Here is a 22,928-nt window from a genome sequence, read left to right as displayed (position 1 = left end):
TCTGCCCTTTCTTGTTGCAGCAGTGGGAAGGACGTGATTTCATGGAGAAGGTCTCGGCGGCGGCGGCGGAGTCGGAGGAGTTGACTGTGGAGGAGCGCAACCTCTCCTGACCGTGCTTGCAATCTTGCCAAACAGGCTTTTGATGAAGCAATTGCTGAATTGGATACCTTGGGAGAGGAGTCTTACAAGGATAGCACATTGATTATGCAACTTCTTAGGGATAACCGCACGCTGTGGACCTCAGATATGCAGGATGATGGAGCAGATGAGATTAAAGAAGCTCCCAAGCAAGATGAAGAACAGAAGTGAAACACCAATGGCGGAGTAGAGTTGGCGTCGGTACCAGTCGGAGCTGCGACAGTGGGCAGCGTGCGAATGGCGGTGCTCCTCGATGATTGCAAAGCTCTGATATACTGGCGGTGAAGAAGAGTGAAGGTATGTGTAGAAAATTCTAGTGGGCTAGGTTGAGGTCCGACGGGCGGCCAAGGCGAGATTGCCGCCCGCCGGTGAAGCGAAAATATTAGGTTCTAAACCTGCTCTGATACCATGTAAGAAAAACTGATGTATTATTGATTGATATAATGTTCAATTTATTACAATGATTCATGATTCCTATATATAGAAGAGGGTGAGTGTGTAGTAGGTAAGGAGTAGGTGAAGTGGAGGTGGTAGTGGTGTAGTGGGTTAGGTTTAGTGGAGTAGGTGAGGTGGTAGTGGTGTAGTGGGTTAGGTTTAGTGGGTTAGGTTTAGTGGAGTAGGTTTAAGTGGGTGAAGTAGGTGATAGGTTTTAACAGAGAGATATGAATCTCATCATTTATCTCAATTACACTTATATCAAAGTGTCTAATTATGGAGATACCATTCTCTTAACTGCCATTTTTCTCCTTCCTCTTGTTTTTGCCTCAAAGGTGATACACTGTGAGATCTCGATTTATGATCTTATTTAGAACATGAGTGGGGTGTAATGGAGTTAGGTAAATTGGCACAGTGCAAGGTTGGGAAGCACTACTATGTAGCATGGTTATCAAAATCTCAATCTGGATCTTATGATTCTATGACCCTAGTTTGGATAAACAATTTGGATCGCACTAGATCTAAAATTTTGTAGGATCTTGAGGTGACTATGATTCTAATCACAAAATCGTGTAGAATCACAATATGATCCCGATTCTACCAACCCTTTTTCTTATAATTTATATTTTTCCATATATGTCTGTGTATGTCTGTATATATATATACATATATCTTTATATCAAAATTTTGACCAAAATTGCCTCTTGAAGTGTCAGCTTTTGTGAGAAAATTCATTTGGAAACTTGAAGAAAATGTGAAAAGCTTCTATTTATTTATAGAATTAGATTTCTTTAATTATTTGAATTAAAATATTTTGAGAGAAATTAAAAAATTTAATGGAGCTTCCTGAAATGATAGTGTGAGTATGCATGTATACAAGTATATATGAAGGACATAGGGCAAGGATGAAGAAGATTTTGTGTGTGATGACTGAAAATTGAAAAATCAAGGCCTTTTGTGTGTGTGTGTAATTTTTATGAACATCAATGAGACATGGTATAGAGAAGGCCTATAAAGCACGGACACCTCTTTGGAAGACACATACAAGTGTCCGATACGTGTTGGACATTGGCACGTGCCGGACACGCTCTAGACACGTGTCAGACATGTTGGAAAGAGTTGGACATGTTGGGGACACGTTAAGGACTATTTTTTTCAAAAAATAATATAATTTTTTTTTTTACTAACAAATAGCATACCTAAGGTTGATAAATTTGATAAAATTAAATATTTGACATAAAATACATATTAAATATTTAAATATCTGACATAATAAATATATAAAATTATACGTTTTACACGTGTCCCCAACGTGTTGTTTCCTATATTTTTAAAAAATTTGCATGTCCGTATCGTGTCACGTGTCTATGCCCATGCTTCCTAGGAGATGGCTGATATGGCGGATGTGGTTTTATACATCAAGGATGTGATTAGCCTTCTTGATATGAATTTCACTCTAATTGCAACGTCCATTGTGCCACAAATATAAGAGCAACCAAAATTATGTAGTTCTAGATAAATGTATTTTTATCATGTTATAAGCAAGGTATCTTTGATAGTTTAAATTTATTAATGTGTACCATGGCCTTTTTTTTGGAAAGCATCTACCATGAGCCTTGTAGCCTATGGTATTGAAATCTGCAGTTTAAAGTGTGTGTGCATGTGTGTGTTTTGATTTTTTTTTTTTTTTTTTTTTTTTTTTGGGGGGGGGGGGGGTGTGTGTTTTAGGTGCTGCTTTAATTTGCTTCTTAAAACATATCATAACAAAAATGAAAACAAACGGACATTTGTCAAGTAGCAAGACTATATATTTTTTATGGACTCTTAATGGAATAGAGAATTGACTTAGATAAAAACAAAACTGGGTTAGTTCAGTTGGCCAATCTTGTGTACTTTTATCCAGAAAGTTAGGGGGTCAATTCTTGTCAAAGGCAAAGGTTGATTATTTCTACCCAATTATTAGGGTTGTATCAAGTTATTTATTTCTTGCCATTATGGGCTTTCTTATGGCAGTTGTTGGGTTTCTAGATATGTGTGATGTAATTCTTCTTGTATTTGCAATTATTCTCCTATTGATTGGCAAAAGAAAAAAAAACAGAGATGGGTGTCGATAAATTGGTTTCCATTTTTTGGATCTTCTAAGCAAGTAAGTGTTAGAGTCTGTAGTTTCTAACTGTAGAGTCATAGTCCTTTAGAGTTGGGACTCATTGGAAGCCTATATATTTTTTTAGTTCAATATAAAGCTTGATTCAGAGAAACTTTCAGTACTTCTGCTCTTGCATGTGTAATGCATTTTTAACTTCAGATGTGATGCCTATGAGAATCTAAATGTGATGTCTAGACTCTTCTTTTAATTCATTTCTTTTTCTATCTTTAAAGTCTTCACAGGGCCACACCTAGATATGGTTAGCCTTTGTTTTGCCAATATCCTAATTTCCTTTACAATTATACAACTATTGCCTACAAAAGAAAGCCAAAATCAGCAAAGAGCTCTATCATGGGTACTTATCCAGCACAGAAAAAGCCTAAAACTTGGTTTTTACTGCCTAGTAAAGCCCTGAAACCCTACCTTTTTAGTATGCCTTTTCAAAACTTAAAATCTCATGTCTCTTCCTAATTATGTTATTCCTAAACTGGCTCCACAACTATTGACCTACATCAATTTTCAAGTGAAATTTTGTTGGAGACTGTTTGTTGCATTGTCTTACATTATTTTTGTATCAGCACAAAAGATCCTGTTTATAGAGTCCCACATTGCCTAGGTACTAAAATAATGTGAAGTATATAACCGTGAGGGCACCTTCACTTCAATAGCTAGCTTTTGGGGTTGAGTTCTACCCAAGACCGTGTAACAATGTGACACACATTTGCAGCCTATATATGTGCTTAATTTGTTGCAGCTGTTTGTTGATCAATTTGTTTGTGCATGGGTGTGGTGCCTTATTTTTCAGTCATGACTATTTATAAATTTTGTTGGCAGTTTAAGAAGCAATGAAGAAGATGCAAGCGATGATTACTGATTTGCACTATGATCTGTTAAAAATAATTATGCTTTTTGTGGTGAAATCATCAAAAGGCGGAGTACATCTGGCAAGGGCAATATCTGTGTAAGTTTTTTTATTTTTATTTTTGAAATTGCTATAAGCCTATAACTTTACTATCACAGGTGCAACTCCAAACAATATTTCATTTGCCCACACGACCTTCGCTTGCATTGTACAACTATGCATTTGCGCATCAATTGGTTGGATGTTGGTTGATAATGAAAGAAATGAGCTTATATCTGTTTGGATGGAAATTAATTAAACTTGATGGTGAAATTGATCTACGCTAATATCTTTCTGATTTGCTTTCTGCCTTGATGTGTGCATTTTTGTGCGCATTTGTGAGTATAAATGAGATTCAAGAAGTATTGATTTGTCTAAATACTACTTCTACTAGTCTGTCTGGCCCAATTTTAAATAGTTCAGTGTTGATCTAAGTTTGGGTTGATTGTGTTGTTTCTAGGCTAAGGTTGTGTTGGTTCTGAGGTTTATTTTTTGCTTGGTTCTTAGTCAGCAACTTTCTATTTTCTACCTATGTTACATGAACTTCGGTAAGGGTGTCGGATGCAGGTAAAGTGTCAGGATTCATTTAATTCTCATGTTCAAGACACCAAGGCATGGCTTTATTTCATATTTTTTAAGTACTAGCATTATTTTTATGGGGTAAAATGATTTTGGCATGCTAAAATACATCATGTTATGTATAAAATAGAAGTCTTATGCATAATTATAGAATAAACTCGACTATACATTCTTGTTAGGTGTATCTCCAACTATGCATATCAAACACATACCCCTTATCCTTACCCAAGTGCCAAGTGTCCGAGATGGGTACTTCACAAATTTAGAAGAGTACATGTAACATGGCTTTCTACATTTTGAAAACATCGATAATTTGGAAATTTATTAACTAAAACCTATTTCCAAGTTAATTATTCAATTTTGTTTTCCATGTAGTGTCCCTTCTGTTCTGACAACCTTTCATTGTAGTAACAGAGATTTCGCTAAATTTGCTAATGATGAGGATGTCTTAAGAGCTGCCAATTTTGACAATTTGGGGCTATCAGATCACTATGAATCATACCAGTGCATTCATGGTTTAATAAACAAATGTTCTCAAGCTGGAAATGTTACTGCCCAGTACATGTTATCAAAGGTAATTGTATTGGGTCACCAACTGATGTTTTTGGGTCTTCATAGTTGAAAGCAGTAGAAGTTTTTTGTTTGTTTAGGTGATGTCTTTTACCGGTCAAATCTTTTTTGCTTGTTCTTTTTAATGTGCTTGACAAACTCATATTAAATTTAAGAACATGTTTTTCTTGCCTTTAGCAGATAATACTGGTAACTTCTTCTCAGTTGTGGAAGAGGGCATCAAAAGATCTCATTGGTCTAGCAAGCATCAGCTTGGTTGCTGAGAAAGATACTACAGCTTCTTTCATGGCCCATTTTATGGCAGACCAAGCAAGTACTAGCAAAAGATCAGGTGGAAGTTTAACTCACGCTGAACTTGTGAGACTGTTCGTGTTACTATGCGGCCTTGTAGACTTTGTTACTATGCGTCCGCATTTAGATAATTACTTTAAGTACTTCTTTGGATCTGTGAGTGGCTCTCTCAACTTCTTCTATAGCATCAATGGGATGTCTAGCATTCTCCAAGCTGTTGTACATCTGGGTAAGAAAGGAAAAATGTGGTATCCATGTCAAAAATTGAAGGGATTTTCAGTAGAGTCAGGAGAGGGAAATAGAGGACTCAATGCTCTGTGTATTGACCTGGGGGAAAGGCTTTTTCACTGTCCTGCAAAGCTCATGGAAATTGACTTCAAAAGGGAAGAATTTCATGAGACCTATGCACCATCTAGCTCAAATCTAAAAGAGCTGAAGAGGGAATGCAATGATATAGCTGAACAATTGATTCCAGTGAAGCTTGGAAAGCGAAAGAAGGAAGCCAATATTCGGTATATTGACCTGGGAGAAAGGTTTTTTTACTATCTTGTAAAGCACTGGCTTACCTTCAAGGAAGCAGTAATTCAGGAGACCAATGAACTTTCCAGCTCTACATTTAGAGAGCTGAAGAAGGAATGCAAAGATCTCGGCAGAGTATATGAATCACATCGACGAAATGCAACTTTTGCCTTGGATGACATTTTCTTCCACAAAAATGGATTTTGAAGGCATCTGCCCTCTCTATGCAGTATTGATAATTTTGTTTAAGGTACTTGGTGTCCATGTTCATCATTCTCTTCAAGCCCTCCTTTTTTTTTTTTTTTTTTTTCCCTGGAGAGTAACTGTAGTACCTATCTATTAAGCTTTAAGGGGTTTCGAGCATATTTTCTGTAGTTGTTACTTTCATATTTACTTGGTATTTGCTGAATCTTGCTTGGCAGTTCAAACTTGAGCTTGTTTACCCCTTGAGTTTTATTCATGCACTTTCTTTAAAAAAATATTTTTGGTACATCGGAGGCCATAGCTTGGGAGGAGGGGCTTGTGGCAAGACTCGAGCCATTGACCTCCAAGTAAGATGCAAGGATTCTGGTGAACTAAGCCAGTCCTGATTAGTTTATCTGTATACTATTTTTGGGTTTCTTCTCCCCACACCAATAATAAATAAATAAGTAAACGGTAAATCAACCCCAATTGGGCATATAGCGTGAATGACAAAAGTTATCTTTTTCAAAATGATGCATTGTCAAATTCAAATTTGGAATTAAGGGATTTCTGACCAACCTTAGTTTGGACATCTGTTCACAGCTAAATGCGTAGATTGCAATTAAGCAGATTAAGTCACTGTTTTCAGGTTTAAGCAGACAATATTTGTAAACACTTCCAATAGTTGGAGAGGAGAGTACATAAGGACCTTCTAAAATCTTCTCAGTGTTTCTTCCCCATAGTCAAGGTGTCTGGTTGTGTTATCTCCCAAGCAATTCTCTAGCGTTGTCTTTCATCACTCATTTTACGGCCAGCCATGGACAGTTTCATGAATGAAGAAATGAATACTGGGCTTTGAATAAATGGCCCTTTGATTCCAGTTGTTTATTACATCACATAATGTTCATTGTAGCCCATTTGAACTTTTCTTAATGCACTGCAATTGCTTTGGGGAATTATAGTGAACCGGTGAAATATGAAAGTAAAAAAAAAAAGTTTATCCCAAAAATGTCAAAGAAGGAAATCTCTAGTAATCCAAAACAAAAAAAGAAAAAAAAGAAAAGGAAATGAGGTCAATTGCCAATTTAGCTCCACGTGATCATAAAGTAAGTATTGTCATTCAATAAATTAATTGTGGATCATTAATTTTTTTTTATTATTTTTTTTATATTTAAAAAATCTATCATGAGTTTCTGCTCATGTTCTTGAGACCCCTATATTTAGGTCCAGCATTGTATGTAAATTGAGACACAACTTACCATTTGATTAAACATTGTGTGGCCATATTACGGTTAGAAGTTCACTTAAAAACAATATCAGATCTAATAACACATAGTCCCATTTGATCTGGTTTGTTTGTTTGATACATGTGGGCCAAGTTCTGAGTATTTGCTTCCAACTTTGTACTAGTATAACCATCTTATTGAGAGAAAGATGTTGATATGGCACTCACAAGTGGACCAATTAAATGGAGAGCTTATTAGAAGGGGCATGAACTTTCTGCAATGATAGGCTTGCCTTTAAATTAAATGTGTATTTATCTATTCAATTATTTTAAACAATGATGTGAGTTTATCATTTTAAATTTAATTTCATCTGGTCATTGCTCTTCAAAACTGCATAAAAGGAAGTTTATATTCTTTTGTACAGTTCACAAACTTTTTCTTTCTTTCCTTGGTGCAAAAATAGAAAGTCCATGGCAATAGTCTATACAGTTACAATTCAATTTTAATTTAGGTAGCGTTTGGTAGAGTTTTCTAAATATGATTTGAGAATAGGAGTTGTATTTTGAGTTTGTGAGTTTTGGAATTATGATTTGAGTGTGGAAAATTTATTTGGTTATGAGTCTTGAAAAGAGTTTTGGAAAGAAGGTTGAATTGAGTTTGAAATGAATGATGTGACATATGATATTTAATTAAAAAACTTACAACTCATAACCAAACACACAACCCAAAATCCAATTTTAAAAAAATTTTGGAAATATTTTTTATTTAAAATATAAAAATAACAGTGCAAAAAAAAAAAAAAAATGTACATTATTCTGGTCAACTAGCCGGTCAACCACTCGGACGTCCGGGGGGACGACTAGGTTAGCCAAATTCTCTCGCCTGGAAAGGAGTTTTCAAAAGTGGGTGTGAAATTAATTTTTGAAAACTACAACCAAACACCACGTGCAAACCAAGAGATGGAATTACAATTCCAAAGCTCTTCCAAATAGAGCCTTAAATTTTCCCAGGTGATGTCCTTTCACCATGACTGTATATGCATTGGCATTTGAGGCATTAGGACTTGGAACCTACTGAAGTTGTGTTTTGAAGCCTGAGCTTCACACTCAATTTGTGTCTCTTTGTGCATGAGTGTGTGTCTTTCAGGGTTGGGGGATGCTATTTTATCTCTCTCTTGTCCTCTAATCAAAAAATTAAAAAATCTAATTAAATAAGTTCTCGAAGAAAGGCTTCAATTCTCTTTAGTGCTTGCCAGGATTTTTTATTTATTTATAGGAAATAGTCTTCAAAGGCTGCTGAAAAGTTTAAATAAGTTCAACATACCAATCAGAGCTCATTTCAATGTCAAACTGATGAAAGAATGAACAAGGGAAACAATTTGCAGTTCCCTCCTTTTGGCTTAATAACCATGCTTCAGAATCTGATTTGACAATCTCACATTTTGGTACATAAGTTACATGTCACTTCAATATTGTTAATATACTACAATGTCACTGTATGTAAGATGAGTGATTGCTTGCTTTAGTTTTTTTATCTTTAAGGGCTGAATAGTTTGCAGTTTCTTCCAGATGAATGTCTTGGAGATGTTGGTACTATGTGCATTATTTTGACTGTAGTACGTGCTGCTGTTCACTTTTTTTTTAGTTAGCCATGCTAGGCATGTTCCATCTATTTTAGATGCCTACACTGTGTTAAGTCATGCTCAAAGTTACTTGGAATGCTGATTGTAACAATACAAGGAATAGGAACAGGAACATGGTAAGCCATGTGTTCCAAAATGTGATATAATAGGGGTAGATTGCAAAAAGATCACGCTATTTGGATTTTATACAGTTCTAACTGCGAGAACAATTTTTTGTTAACAATTACACATCGAATGAAGCATAGCCTACTATTCTTCAAATTAATCATGTAAAAATGCATTCCTAGGAGAATTATGTCATCTTTTATTACATTTCGCTCTGCCACAATTCCCTTTCTAGATTTTAATTCATTATATTTGATTGCTTTCCTCTTAAGGATAATGTTAGGAATAAATAAGATTTTTTTTTTTAGATTGCTTTAGATGGATAAGTTCAGTATTTTGGACCGGAAGTGTATCATGTTTCAGAATGTGTGTTTCAAAACATAAATCTCTAGGGTATTACTGCTTTCTGGTAACACCGGTCATACTCATAACTAGCTTTTTCATGTGAGCAACTCCATACCTTTCTGCATATTTGGATGATGGAAAACTTCTATAATCTTACATGTCTATAACTTGAAGCACACAAACTGTCCTAATAAAGTCATAATTACTTGCAATAACGGCAGTTTAAATTTTTTCATATGCTTTCCTTTTATGATAAAACATTCTTCATTTCCTTTCTGTGCAGCCTGTCCCTTTCATTAACCACAAGGACCTTATTAAGCATATTGATTTTGTTAGCAGGTACATTATAGAATTTTCAGACTAAATCATCAAAGAACAATACCTTTAGTGGTTCATGGCCTGAAACCAGGACAAAGGAGCCTTTTTTGTTCTTTCAACAAGCAGAACTTTGCAAAGGAAGCAAGAGTCAGCCAATTTTCTGGTAATGTATCCGTGCCTCTAGCTTACTTTTATAAGAGTAGAGTCTTGTCAGCACCGTCCCTTTCATCAAAAAGAATTTTGTAGGCAATCATTGTGCATTTCGAGTTGCCTAAAAGTTTAAATCCAAACTCTGCATTTGGAGATGCAAACCTGAACTGGGCCAATTGGCTAGGCAAGCATTCATTAGCGGAGTCAATTTGTGCTGCAAAATACAAACTATGTCAGACAATTGGAATTAAAAGAACAAGAACAAGAAACCTTTTATCACACCATTCACAGTAGACATTTCATGTCATGAAGGTATGCTCGTTTTTTTTTTTTTACCCCCTCTCATTGAACGTATACCATACATATGCTTATCCTATTGTCAAAAGGTTTCTATGATGGAGTAAAGAATCTAAAGTTGAATTTTTAGGATTCAACTGGATGCTTGATTCTAGTATATGAATCTCAGGTGAAGAATGAAATTTGGCCCTTCTGGAGATAGTAATGGAATCAGGCTTCTCAGGGTAAACTCAAATTTGTGTGTCACACAAACTAATAATATATGCATTGTCCATCCAAAACATCTACGTACAGAATATATTTTTCAAGTATTATGTTATCCAAGTACTTCATTGCCACATTTTGCACTACATAATTCATGTATTGGATTTGGAATTTGAGGTCATCTTAGTCAAAGTTTTGAACTAAGATGACATTGAATTCCAATTCCAAAGCTTGGTATCCATGGTACCAAACAATTATATGACAATACGTCACAGGTAGCGTGTGCATTTAGACCAGTTCCTCAAAATTTAAAAATTTTAAAAAAAAAATTTGCATTGGAGTAGAATTTTATTTGTTTATAAACATTGATTGATGGAATTAGGGATGGAAATTTAGACTTGTATGTTCTTTACACATGAATTTAGGCTAGTTTCTTTATAAAAAGCTCTACATTGTTATAGAGACTCAGTGTTTCTTTCAAGCCGTGTTATCTCTAACACTACAAAGATGAAAATGAATTTGTTCACACACTTTTTTTAGTGTGTGAACAATACACAATATGATTGGCCCAAATATATGGACCCCATACCAAAAAAGTGTAATGACCACACCCAAAATGGCAGGCCCCACTATTCTTCACCAATCAAAATGTATGTATTGTTCACACATTCTTTGGCTGTGTGAACAAAATCAGATTCCTATGCAGATGGATCTTAGTATCTCACCTTTGGAAATCATCATCACTTTGCTACTTCACCATCTTTGATCACCATCATCTTGTAGTCTCATCATGTGCATCATCCCAGACAAGTAGCAGTACAACCAAGTTGCTATCATCTTGCCATATTGTAGCCAAAGATTGTCCTTGAAGAGCCTCTCTAACTCCATTAATCTTATCATCATATTTTCATTTGTTTTGATTTATTTGTTTTTTTAATTTCAACATTTAATCTTAGCACTAGATTTGTTGTGTATGTTAAACTTCAAATGGTATTTGAACATTTTAGTTCTCCATTTTTTCTTCTTCTTTGGTTTATTCTATGGTATTGGCAAGATAGGGATGGGGTTGGAGTCACATCCTTATTGAGGTTGGGGTCTATGTTACATACACTTAGGTACAAGTATGGGGTACGGGTGTGTATCCAAGCATCTAATCTTCATAAACCATTGGGATATGTATCCAAAAGTTGGCTATGGGGATGTGGACACTGAAGCTTGGGTAACCAGCTTAGGGTATGATAGAAGATCACCCCTTATTTATAAATGAAGATTAGGGTTTACAAAGAAAACAATTACAAGATGATCCCTGAGGGTATAAAATGATTACAGACCCTACTCACTTTCGGCTAATATAATATGCCAAACACTTTCGGCTAATATAATATGCTAACACTCCCCCTCAAGTTGGTGCGAAGATATCTCTCATGCCCAGCTTGCCTAATATGTCATGAAATGGTTTATTCCCAATTCCCTTGGTGAGAATGTCAGCAAGTTGTTCACCAGACTGGACAAAAGGAGTACAAATGGTACCACTAGTGAGTTTCTCCTTAATGAAGTGGCGATCAATCTCAACATGTTTTGTCCTGTCATGTTGAACGGGATTGTGAGCGATGTTGATGGCGGCCTTATTATCACAGTATAACCGCATGGAGTCCGTCTGATCAATACCTAGATCACTTAACAATAATTTGATCCATAAAAGTTCACACACACCTTGTGCCATAGCTCTAAACTCAGCTTCTGCACTTGACCTGGCAACCACATTCTGTTTCTTACTCCTCCAAGTAACTAGGTTGCCGCCAACAAATGTGCAATACCCTGAAGTTGATCTCCTATCAGTTACTGACCCAGCCCAGTCAGCATCTGTATAGGCCTCTACACGAAGATGATCATACTTTGAAAAATACAGACCCTTACCAGGAGCAGACTTCAAATACCTCAAGATTCTCATGACAGCCTCATAGTGAATCTGATGAGGAGCATGCATAAATTGACTAACTATACTGACAGCAACAGCAATATCAGGACGGGAGTGAGATAGGTAAATGAGCTTACCCACTAATCGTTGATAGCTCCCCCTATCCACAACTTCTCCTCCTTCATCATCCCCCAATTTCTGATTTGGTTCCAGTGGAGTGGCACATGCCTTGCAGCCAAGCATCCCAGTTTCCTTCAACAGGTCAAGCACATATTTTCTCTGTGAGATAAATATCCCATCTTTAGAGCGAGCAACTTCAATTCCCAGAAAATACTTCAAGCTTCCCAAGTCTTTGATTTCAAACTCGTTGGCTAAATATTTCTTCAACAGAGGTATTTCCCCACTATCATTGCCTGTAAGAACTATGTCATCTACATAAACAATAAGTGCTGTAGTTTTACCACGTGAGGAATGTTTCACAAACAATGTGTGATCTGCCTGACTTTGTTTGAAGCCAAATTTCAACATAGCCTGAGTGAATCTCTCAAACCAAGCCCTTGGAGACTGTTTGAGACCATATAATGACTTCCGAAGTTTGCATACTTTGCCTTCTGTTTGATGATCCTCAAAACCCGGAGGAATGTCCATATATACTTCTTCTTCGAGGTCACCATGGAGAAAAGCATTCTTGACATCAAACTGATAAAGCGGCCAATCTAGATTAGCTGCTAGAGAGAGAAGTACTCTGATTGAATTCATTTTAGCCACGGGTGCGAAGGTCTCCTGATAATCAATGCCATATGTCTGAGTAAACCCTTTTGCTACAAGTCTTGCCTTGTAACGCTCAATAGACTCATCTGCTTTGTGTTTCACAGTATATACCCATTTACATCCCACAGGTCGTTTGCCCGTGGGTAACTCAGTCAATTCCCAAGTGCCATTCTTCCTAAGTGCTTTCATTTCCTCAATCATGGCTAGTTTCCACTCAGAGGTAGCAAGAGCATCCTGAAAATGGTTAGGAATGCTAACAGAGGAAATATTGGATACAAACGCTCTATATGAGGATGACAAATGAGAGTATGATACAAATTGTGAGATAGGATGTTGAGTACAAGATCTCACACCCTTCCTCTTGGCAATAGGAACATCAAGATCAATGGTCTCACGAGATTCAAAGTTACCTAGACTCTCATCAGAAGCAGGAGATGGCAGTGGAGTAGCAGAAACGGTCCCGTGTATCCAGTTAACTTGTTTTCTGTCTATGTCCCGGACATAAACATTCTCGTCCTTATTCTTGGTGACAGTGGGTTCTATAGTTTCAGTAGAGGGAGGTGCAAGAACAACAACTGGTTCCACCATAGGAAGCACAGTAGTAGAGGGTGGTGCAAGAGCAACTGGTTCTTCCATAGGAGGCACAGGGCTCACTTCACACCAAGGCTCTCCCGGAAATGAGGACGGTGACACCGGAGAGGACAAGAAATAGGACTGAGATTCAAAGAAAGTGACATCCATGGACACAAACCACTTACGAGAAGAAGGGTGGTAACATTTATACCCCTTTTGAGTAGGAGAGTAACCAAGGAAAACACACTTGAGGGAGCGAGGGTCCAACTTACCACGAGAGGGAGAGTGATTATGGACAAAACAGACACAACCAAATATTTTGGGAGGAATAGAAAACAAGGACTGAGAACCGAGGAGGACGTGAAGCGGAGCCTGTTTGTCCAAGACCTGGGTAGGGAGACGATTAATAAGATGGGCAGCGGTGAGAACAGCGTCGCCCCAATAGAGTCGAGGCATATTCATAAAAAAACACATGCACCGAGCTATGTCAAGAAGATGCCGATTCTTGCGTTCGGCCACCCCATTTTGTTGGGGGGTATTGGTGCAAGAGGTCTGATGGATAATGCCATGAGTAGAGAAATATTGTCCTAACCCAGAAGCTATGTATTCCCCGCCATTATCAGAACGAAATATTTTGATAGTGGCCCCAAACTGAGTACAAATCATCTTATGAAAAGTGCGAAACACAGAGAAAACCTCACTCTTATCTTTCATGAGATACACCCAAGTAGCACGAGAAAAATCATCAATAAATGTAACAAACCAGCGATGACCGTTCACAGACAGAACACGAGAGGGACCCCAAACATCAGAATGTATTAATGAAAAAGGAACTAAGCTTTTATTCAAACTGGGAGCAAAAGAAGCTCTATGTTGTTTTCCAAGTTGACAAGACTCACAAAGAAAGTCAGACACATGATGATTTGCGAAACTAGAAGGAAATAAATGCTTAAGTAAATGAAATGAGGGATGCCCAAGACGCCGATGCCATAGCCATACATCAGCGGAGGTAGTAGAAGACGTAGTGGTAGAATAAGCAAGTTTGTCCGGTTGATCTAAGAAGTAGAGACCATTTTCTGCACTACCACTGCCAATCGTCCTCCCCGTGACAAGGTCCTGAAAAAGACAATGATCAGGAAAAAACGTCACACGACAATTTAAATCCTGGGTAAGACGACTTAAGGATAACAGATTGACAGAAAACTTGGGAACATGGAGAACAGAAGATAGATGTATGGTAGGAGTGACTTGGACTAAACCTTTTCCAGAAATGGAAGAAACAGTTCCATCGGCAATCCTAACTTTGTCCTGACCTGAAGAGGGCTTATAGACAGAGAAAAGATCAGAGGAGCCAGACATATGATCTGAGGCACCAGAATCAATAATCCACGGCAAAGATGGATGACACAGGAAAGCACAAGGAGAAGATGCTAAGTTACCTGAGCGGGCAAAGGACGAGGAAGCGGTACTGAGAGCAGTAGAAGATCGGCGGTCCAACAATTGGCGCAAAGCATCCTCCAGCTCAGTATCAGAAGCTTGGGTAACAGAAGTAGAATTAGAATCAAGGGTATCAACGGCACTAGACTGATGAGCCCGGGAATAGGAACTACGGCCCCTAGATTGACCTGACCGACCTCCTCGCGAACCAGACCGATCACCGCGACCCCCAGATGGAGTCCCATGAAGCTTCCAACACGTCTCACGAGTATGCCGCGGCTTCTTGCAATAATCACAGAATACAGACTCCTTAGCAGCAGACGGATGAGGCAGGCTGAGGCCATCTCGAGGAGTAGACAGTAATGCGGAACGATCAGTAGAGACAGGGGACATCATAGCAGACCGGCGACTCTCCTCATTTTGTACATAAGAAAATGCCTCCTGAAGTGAAGGAAGAGTATCCATACTCAGAACTCGACCCCTAACTGGATCATACTCTACATTTAGGCCGGCCAAAAATTTAAAGACCCGTTCCCGTGAGATGAACTTCTTGTACCCGACAGAATCAGTAAGGCAAACGGGCTTATAGTCTTCCAGGTGATCAAGGCGTTTCCAGCCGTTGGTGAGGAAAGTGAAGTACTGAAGAACAGTCTGCTCCCCCTGAAGTGAGCTCTCAATAGAGCGGCGCAACTCAAATGCCTGTGAAAAATTCCCTTTGCGGGAATAGGTAGCAGCCACAGCCTCCCAAACGTCCTGGGCAGTCTCCATAGATAAGTAGTCCTCACCAAGTTCTGGAACCATCGAATGGATAAGCCAACTCATAATTAAAGAGTTGGTAATCTCCCATTGGTCATAACCTGAGTCAGTGGTACTAGGTGCCTGTATTCTGCCATCAACATATCCCATCTTCCCTCTGCTCTTCAAAAACATAGTCAAGCTTTGAGACCATGCTAGGACGAGTGACGAGCAGAGGGGCTGAGGAGCTGAGGAAGACGACGACGAGCTGAGGAGATCGACGAGCAGAGGAGATCGACGAGCAGAGGAGAAGAACGAAGACGAAGAACGAAGACGAAGCAGATGGTCCAACCGGTTGATGAAGACGAAGCAGCGTGACAACAGTGACTGAAGATCGACCCAGTAGATGATCCAACTAGGTACGTTTTTGAACCCTAACCCTAGAGGTGTAGCTCTGATACCATGAAGCTTGGGTAACCAGCTTAGGGTATGATAGAAGATCACCCCTTATTTATAAATGAAGATTAGGGTTTACAAAGAAAACAATTACAAGATGATCCCTGAGGGTATAAAATGATTACAGACCCTACTCACTTTCGGCTAATATAATATGCCAAACACTTTCGGCTAATATAATATGCTAACAGACACATCATGGACACACACACGTATATTGCAAATTGTATAAAATTCTTAGATAAAATGTTGTAAATTATGTAATTTATCAAAAAAAAAAAAAAATGTTGTAAATTATGTAGAAATGTACTTAAAATTAAATAAGATTTATAGAAATGTGAAATTTCTGGGTATGTTTGGTTTGTGTTTGAGAGAGAGATTTGTTTGGAAAACTTGTTTGGTTTACAAGTTTTGAGAAATTTTTTTGGGAAAATTTGTTTGGTTTGATTACTTTTAAAAACTTATTTGTAGAGAAAATTTCCCAAAAATTTTTCACAAACACAAACCAAACGAACCCTCTATCTCTCATCCATGTGAAATGTTAGAAATATTTCTTTAATAGAAAATGTGAGTTTCTTCTTCTTCAAACATAGTAAAAAATAAGATGATCCAAGTCTTTAAATTGGGTAAAGGTATAAGAGGTGAAATAGAGGAGTCCATGTAACACAAGTTGGGGTCAAGTCAATGATGGAAATTTAACAGGCATGACCTAGTTCCTGACCCTAATGGGATAGGTTTTGGTTCAAGTTTAATTTAATTAGGGGCGTGTTCGGGGTAGAAGATGAAAACCCAATTGGGAGTGAGGTGGGGTCAAAGAGGGAGCATTGTGCTTTATTACTTAAATACCCCTAGATTTGTATTCATATTTCTAAGCATACCTCAAATATATATAACATATTTAGACTTTAGGGTTCTTGATATAAACTCCTCTATCTCACTAATTGGCCGCCTCCCCTATCAGCTCCCTTGCTTATGCCATTTCTCCAATTCCTCGCAAGTTTCTCTCTTTTAAATCAAATTCATTGATTTGTATATATTGTAGGCATTTGTATGCATATGTGCATGTGTATATACATTGAGAGATATGAATCTCATCATTTATCTCAACTATACTTATCTAAGTGTCTAACTATGGAGATACCATTCTCTTAATTGCCATTTATCTCCGTCCTCTCTTGTGTTTGCCTCTAAGGTAATACATGAGATCTCGAATTGTGATCTTATTTGGGATATGAGTGGGGCAGTAATGGAATTAGGTAAATCGGCGCAGTGCAAGTTTGAGAAGCACTACTATATAACAGGATATTGGATTCTCAATCCGAATCTTACGATTCTATGACCCCAGTTTGGATAAACGATCTGGATCGCACTGGATCGAAAATTTTATAGGATCTTAGGATGACTGCGATCCTAATCACAAAATCCTATAGAATTGCAATATGATCCCAATCCTACGGGAATTCCAATTCTACCAACCTTTTTCTTATAATTTATTTATTTCATATATGTATGTGTATGTCTGTGTATATATATATCAAAATTTTGACCAGAAACTCCCTCTTCAAGTGTCTTCTTTTGTGAGGAAATTCATTTGGGACAATGAAGAGAATGTGAAAATCTTCTATTTATTTATAGAATAAGATTTCTTTAAATTATTTGAATTAAAATATTTGGAGAGAAATTTAAATTTTTTGTAAATGAATTATATCAAATTTATAATTTTTCATGATTTGATGTAAATTATCATTATTGATAAGTTTACACTCATTTTGTACTAAAAGTAAAATCTTACGATCCAATCCTCAAGAAGGATCCTATGTAGGATTTCGATTTTAACAACTTTGCTATGTAGGTTGAGGTGGGATTGGGCTTTCCAAAGGGGCAGGGTTGGGAAGAGGGAGCCTAGTCCCATACCTGACTTGCCATCCCTATTTGAGAGGAATTAGATGGGCAGGGTCGAGTAGGCTTGTCACATATGTTTCCCTTTTTTCTTTAAATATTTATTTCCTTTCAATAAATTTGTTTTTTTTTTTTTTTAGTCAACTTCATTCATTTATCTTCTAGGTTGATTAAGATTTAGATATTTAGAAAATTTGGCAACTAACTATTTTGTAAAAATAGAGCTTAGCAAATTTAAAAGCTACTATGGGATTCTTTGTTTGCTTAACATTTTTATATCTCATAATATTACCAATTTTGGAAAAATGATAATTATTTTGAGTTTATCATGCGAATAGATAGTTAAGTGAAATATCATATATGTATATAAAAATGGGGGTTACATTTTCCTTGTTTGTAACACAATTTTGATTCCCACTTTTTCACTCAATATCACCATAATTTTATTTATTTATTTATTTTTTTGAGAAAGTGTCTAGGGGCCACCACCCTTGTACAAAAGGAAAAAAAACTAAAAAAAGAAGAGAGAGAGAGATACAGAGAGAGAGAGATCACAAATTTTTTAATTTTTAATTTTAGATTGGAGAGAGATCACAAATTTAAGTGCCCCCTAGGATAAAATAAAGTGCTTTCTGTTAGGGAAAATATGTGATTCCCCACAAGTAAATCAATCAATGGGAATAAAAACTAATGTGGAAAAATTAAATCAAAAGCAACACAAGAATTTTTACGTGGTTCTCTCAATGTGAGGTACGTCCACGGGATCGAAATCCGATTCCACTATCAACCAAATAAGTTCCAAACGATTACAAACGAGACATTAATGGTCTCACAAAACCACCCTTAGGTGAATTCCAAATAATCACAAATAAACAAGAGGAAAGACCTCACCAAATAGATGAACCAAAATCTTCAGAACCAGAGTTGTAGAAGATCCAAAATAATTATCCCAAATCAACCGAATCAAGAGACAACAACAGTCACGAACAAAGCACAATCAACGCAGATCAAACAGCCGCTGTTATCCCCAAGCAAACCCACTGAATCAATTAGGAAGCACTAATCTCACCAACTATCAATGAGAACCAATGGTTGCTCCCCTTTTTGAAAAATCGAAAAATAATAGTGCAGCCGCTACAGTTTTTCTTTTTGGGTGAAAACCAATATATGTCTATCTCAACTATTGAACAATATATATATATATATATATATAATTGGGTATTGGGTTTTGTAATCAAACCCTAATTGTAACCAAATTGAATTGGGTCTCCACAAATATAATATATTATACCTAAATCAAGTCAAATTAAAATTCTTTAACAAACCAATTGGGTCCCACACTCCAATAAGGAGGTATACCCAACACTTTCTTCATATTGTGCCTCTGCACCTTAGTGACATATCAGGCTTTATTGTGAACCTTCTCTTCCCCACCCCCGTGCCCTAATCTTTCCCTTGAAGAATTTGGTATTTATGTTCCACTCAAGATTAGGAGTTTGTGCAAGAATGGGGTCAAATGGAATTATGTGCATTTTGTTATCAAACTATGCAAGTTTACTAGTCTTTTGATCGCCGATTTCCTTCTAACTTTCTTCTTAAAATACAATCGCTGTGCATTGTTTTTAGTTGCTATGGTGTATCATTTTTGTAAATTTAAATAGCTTCCTCTCACACATCCTTTTAAACATAGTGGATATGCCTTAATTTAGAGGCTAGCAAGAAAGGCGATTCATATATCTCTTCTCTTGTACTTTCTTTCTTTGTCATCACGGTAAAATAATTAGTTTTTTCAATTAATTTGTTTGAAATTGTCTATATAATCTTAATAAGAAGAATCTTTGATATAATGATGATTTAGGTTTTATTTCAGGATGTCACTTTCAAAATGCTTTTGCTCTGAAACTGCTAATCCATTTGGTTAACATGGATTAGTTGTCTTGGTATTGATGGGTTTCTTGGAGATGTGTCTTTCTTGGTATACAAAAAAGAACAAATTGTCTACATCCCATATCCATTTATGTGGAATTTACAAGGTATTTCCTTTTATGGCTGATTGTTGATCATTTTTTGGTTCTTTTACCCCTGTAATTTTTTGACTTTCATGTTCATATGTTACTAGTAGTTCAAACTTCGAAAGCAATGGTCGTGACAATTACGGATCTGCCATTCGATCTTTTGAAGTTTATCATGATTTTAATAGTGGAATCTACACAGGCCAGGAAATCTTTTGAGAGCAATGATTGTGTAAGACTCTTCTCTAAAGGCCTTTTGCAGTTCACAAGTAATTGGCAACTTAGATTACTATCCTGCTATGAACCATACCCATTTACTCAATCTGAAATTACTGTTCTTTTCTTTTCAGTTTTTTTTTCCTTTACAAGTGGATCCTCTCTTGGTTAATAATATGAAAACCCATCCTCAGTTGGCTTGGCTGAGGATTGATATCTTGTAGTGCAGTTCTTTGATGTGCACATACTCCAATCACAAAATTGGACATAACTCTCTCACATGGAATGGGATCCACCCTAATATGAGAGGGTTGTTTCCGATTCTCTGCACTTACAATTTTTTCCTTGTTAGAATGGTCCATCTCGGGAATTGATCTATATAATATGACACTTGTCAAAGCCCAATAGTTAGTCATATTATATTTTATACATACCATGGAATTTCGGAAGGTTTTTTACTTAATATTGTTGTTAACAAAATTTGCTTGAAACTGAATTGCAAATTGGACAGTTAGGTTTGATTTAATGTGAGAGATTTAGATTCAGCTCAGTTGGTTGTGTTTGATTCACTTGGCTGAGTATTTGCCTTGACAATATCGACTTTTACTATGGCTAATGCTTTTTATTTTTGTGTTTGTTTTTGTTTCATAATGTTCGCTAAAATTTCAGTTTTTATTCTTTTAACCTTTCTGTTCAGTTCAAATTCAACGTTGTTCACGAAGATTGCTGAAGACCCAAATAACCCGAAAGCTGTGCGTTTTGACGATTTGAGTGTCACAAATTGATATGAGCTATTCCAGCAAGCTAATGGGTTGTTATACAAATGTGCACAAGCTGGAAATGAGGTTGCTCAGTACTTGCTTGTGAACGTAACCGTTTTTGGGCATTTCATGTTTAGTCTTAGTGATAGCAATAGTTGTCGTTGGTAGTGGGTCTGTTCTTGTTTCCTAATGTGATTGCCCTCACACTAGTGACATGTAATTGCTATGTTTGCTTTTCATTCACCATTCACTCTTTGCATTTTCTAGCGTTTGGTATAACAGAAAATGAAAGTCAACTGAAAAGAAATGCTTTTCGTTGTCAATGGAAAACAAACTTATTTGAACAGAACGTGTTCTACTTCTGAAAGGTGAAAAACATTTTCCGGAATAAAGTAATCACTGCCACCATCAACTCCACCACTGCCACCACCCCACTACCACTGATGGAAAATTAAATTCCACTGATGAGATATGGGAATGGAATCCCAATGATGTTTTGAGAATACAATTGGAAGAACAAGCACTCAATTTTTATTTCTTGAATTTTTGGAATAAATGTAGTATTTATCTATTTCTTTAATGGAGGATTTTATTTCTCTATCTCATAATTTAAAAAAATAACATACATCATCTATCTATAGATTTCCGTTCAGGTGTGAATACCTCATGGCTGTGAGCTAGTCACAGCTCAATTCCTCACGTTTTCTTCATTTCCTTCATGACGAAGGTTTTGACCATGAAGCTTCTCCATCTTCATCTTCATGCTTCTTCAATCTTCTTCATCATTCTGCAAGCTTCTAGCTTTCATTGCTTCATGATGAAGCTTCTTGTTGATGATCTCATGGTTGAGACAATCATTCTTGACGGAATTGGATTTGGATTTTTCAACATCCCCCTCAAACCCAATTCACTGGGTTTCTTCATTCCAAGAAGTATCTCTAGTCTTTTGAACACTTCATGTGTTAACGGCTTTGTAAAGATATCTGCTATTTGGTCTTGAGACTTGCAAGGGATTAATTTTACTTCTTTATTCTTTACTTGCTCTCGGATGTAGTGGTAGCATGTATCAATGTGTTTGCTTCGTTCGTGAAACACTGGATTCTTCGCTAGTGCAATTGCTAATTGATTATCAACATGAATTTCTATAGGTTGTTCTTGTACAACACCCAAATGCTTCAATACTTTTCTTAGCCATATTCCATGACATACCTGCTGAGTTAACTGCAATGTACTTGGCTTCACATGTTGATAAAGTCACAATGGATTGTTACTTTGACAACCAGGTCAATGTTATCTCTCCTAGAAAGAAAGCAAAACTTGTGGTGCTTTTCTGATCATCTACATTACTAGCCCAATCATTATTGTTGTATCCGATATGACTGTGGTTATTTGTAGATGGATAAAATAATCTATGTTCTATTGTTCCTTTCAAGTAACAAAGAATTCTCTTGGTTGTTTTCAAATGAGTTGTCTTGGGCTCTTCCATGAAGCGACTGATTACACCAACTCCATATAAAATATTTGAGCCGAGCCGAGTTGAGCTCGAGCTTGGCTCATTTACTTATCGAACTCGTTTATTGAGCTCGAACTCGGCATGATAAGGAATTGGGCTCGAGCTCGGCTTGGCTCGTTAATTTTAATGAAACTCGAGCTCGGCTCGATAAATTTTTTTTAGTATTATTTATATATATATTTATAATATATAAATAATATATTTATATATATTTATGTATTATTTAATACATAAATAATATATTTATTATATAATTTAAATAAAAATAAACAAGTTGAACTTAACGAGCCGAGCTTATGCGAGCTCGAGCTCGAGCTCGGCTCGTTTGCTAAACGAGCTGAGCCGAGCCGAGCTTGTTCATGAACAGTTCGGTTCATTTGCAGCCCTACGTGTAGCTATGAGATAGCGGAGGCTTCCGACTAAACTTTTGAAATAAGTTGGATCAATATTTTTGCCTTCATCATATTTTGATAGCTTGCTTCCGCCTTCAATTAGAGTGTCAACTAGATGACTATTCTCCATTCCAAACTTTGCCAAGATTTCTTTGGTATAGAGGACTTGTAAGATGAATATGCCTTCATGACTTTG

The 22,928-nt window shown here is 36.8% G+C and overlaps 1 protein-coding gene across 19 annotated transcripts in view; it reads left to right on the top strand.

Moving 5' to 3' along the window:
- Positions 1-21,193, top strand: part of LOC114310468 (uncharacterized) — a 28,386-nt gene extending 7,193 nt beyond the window's left edge. For 5 of the 19 annotated variants that reach the window (XM_028256446.2, XM_082909187.1, XM_082909189.1 and 2 more), the window contains exons 2-4: positions 3,554-3,680; positions 4,608-4,773; positions 4,947-6,035. In XM_028256446.2, coding sequence (XP_028112247.1) covers positions 3,565-3,680; positions 4,608-4,773; positions 4,947-5,786 — 1,122 coding nt within the window. In that variant the 5' untranslated portion in view covers positions 3,554-3,564 and the 3' untranslated portion in view covers positions 5,787-6,035. Of the gene's footprint in view, positions 1-3,553; positions 3,681-4,607; positions 4,774-4,946; positions 6,036-9,416; positions 9,562-9,644; positions 9,861-19,708; positions 19,872-19,957; positions 20,083-20,763 lie in introns of those variants that run through there. The other 14 variants (XM_082909191.1, XM_082909193.1, XM_082909195.1 and 11 more) reach the window with 9 other exon arrangements.
- Positions 21,194-22,928: the final 1,735 nt, after the last annotated feature.

The sequence above is a fragment of the Camellia sinensis genome, chromosome 15 (assembly GCF_055761805.1).
Source record: "Camellia sinensis isolate YWXY chromosome 15, ASM5576180v1, whole genome shotgun sequence".
Taxonomy (NCBI): Eukaryota; Viridiplantae; Streptophyta; class Magnoliopsida; order Ericales; family Theaceae; genus Camellia; species Camellia sinensis.
The sequence above is the reverse complement of the archived record's forward strand: the minus strand, read 5'-3'. Positions and strand labels throughout refer to the sequence as shown.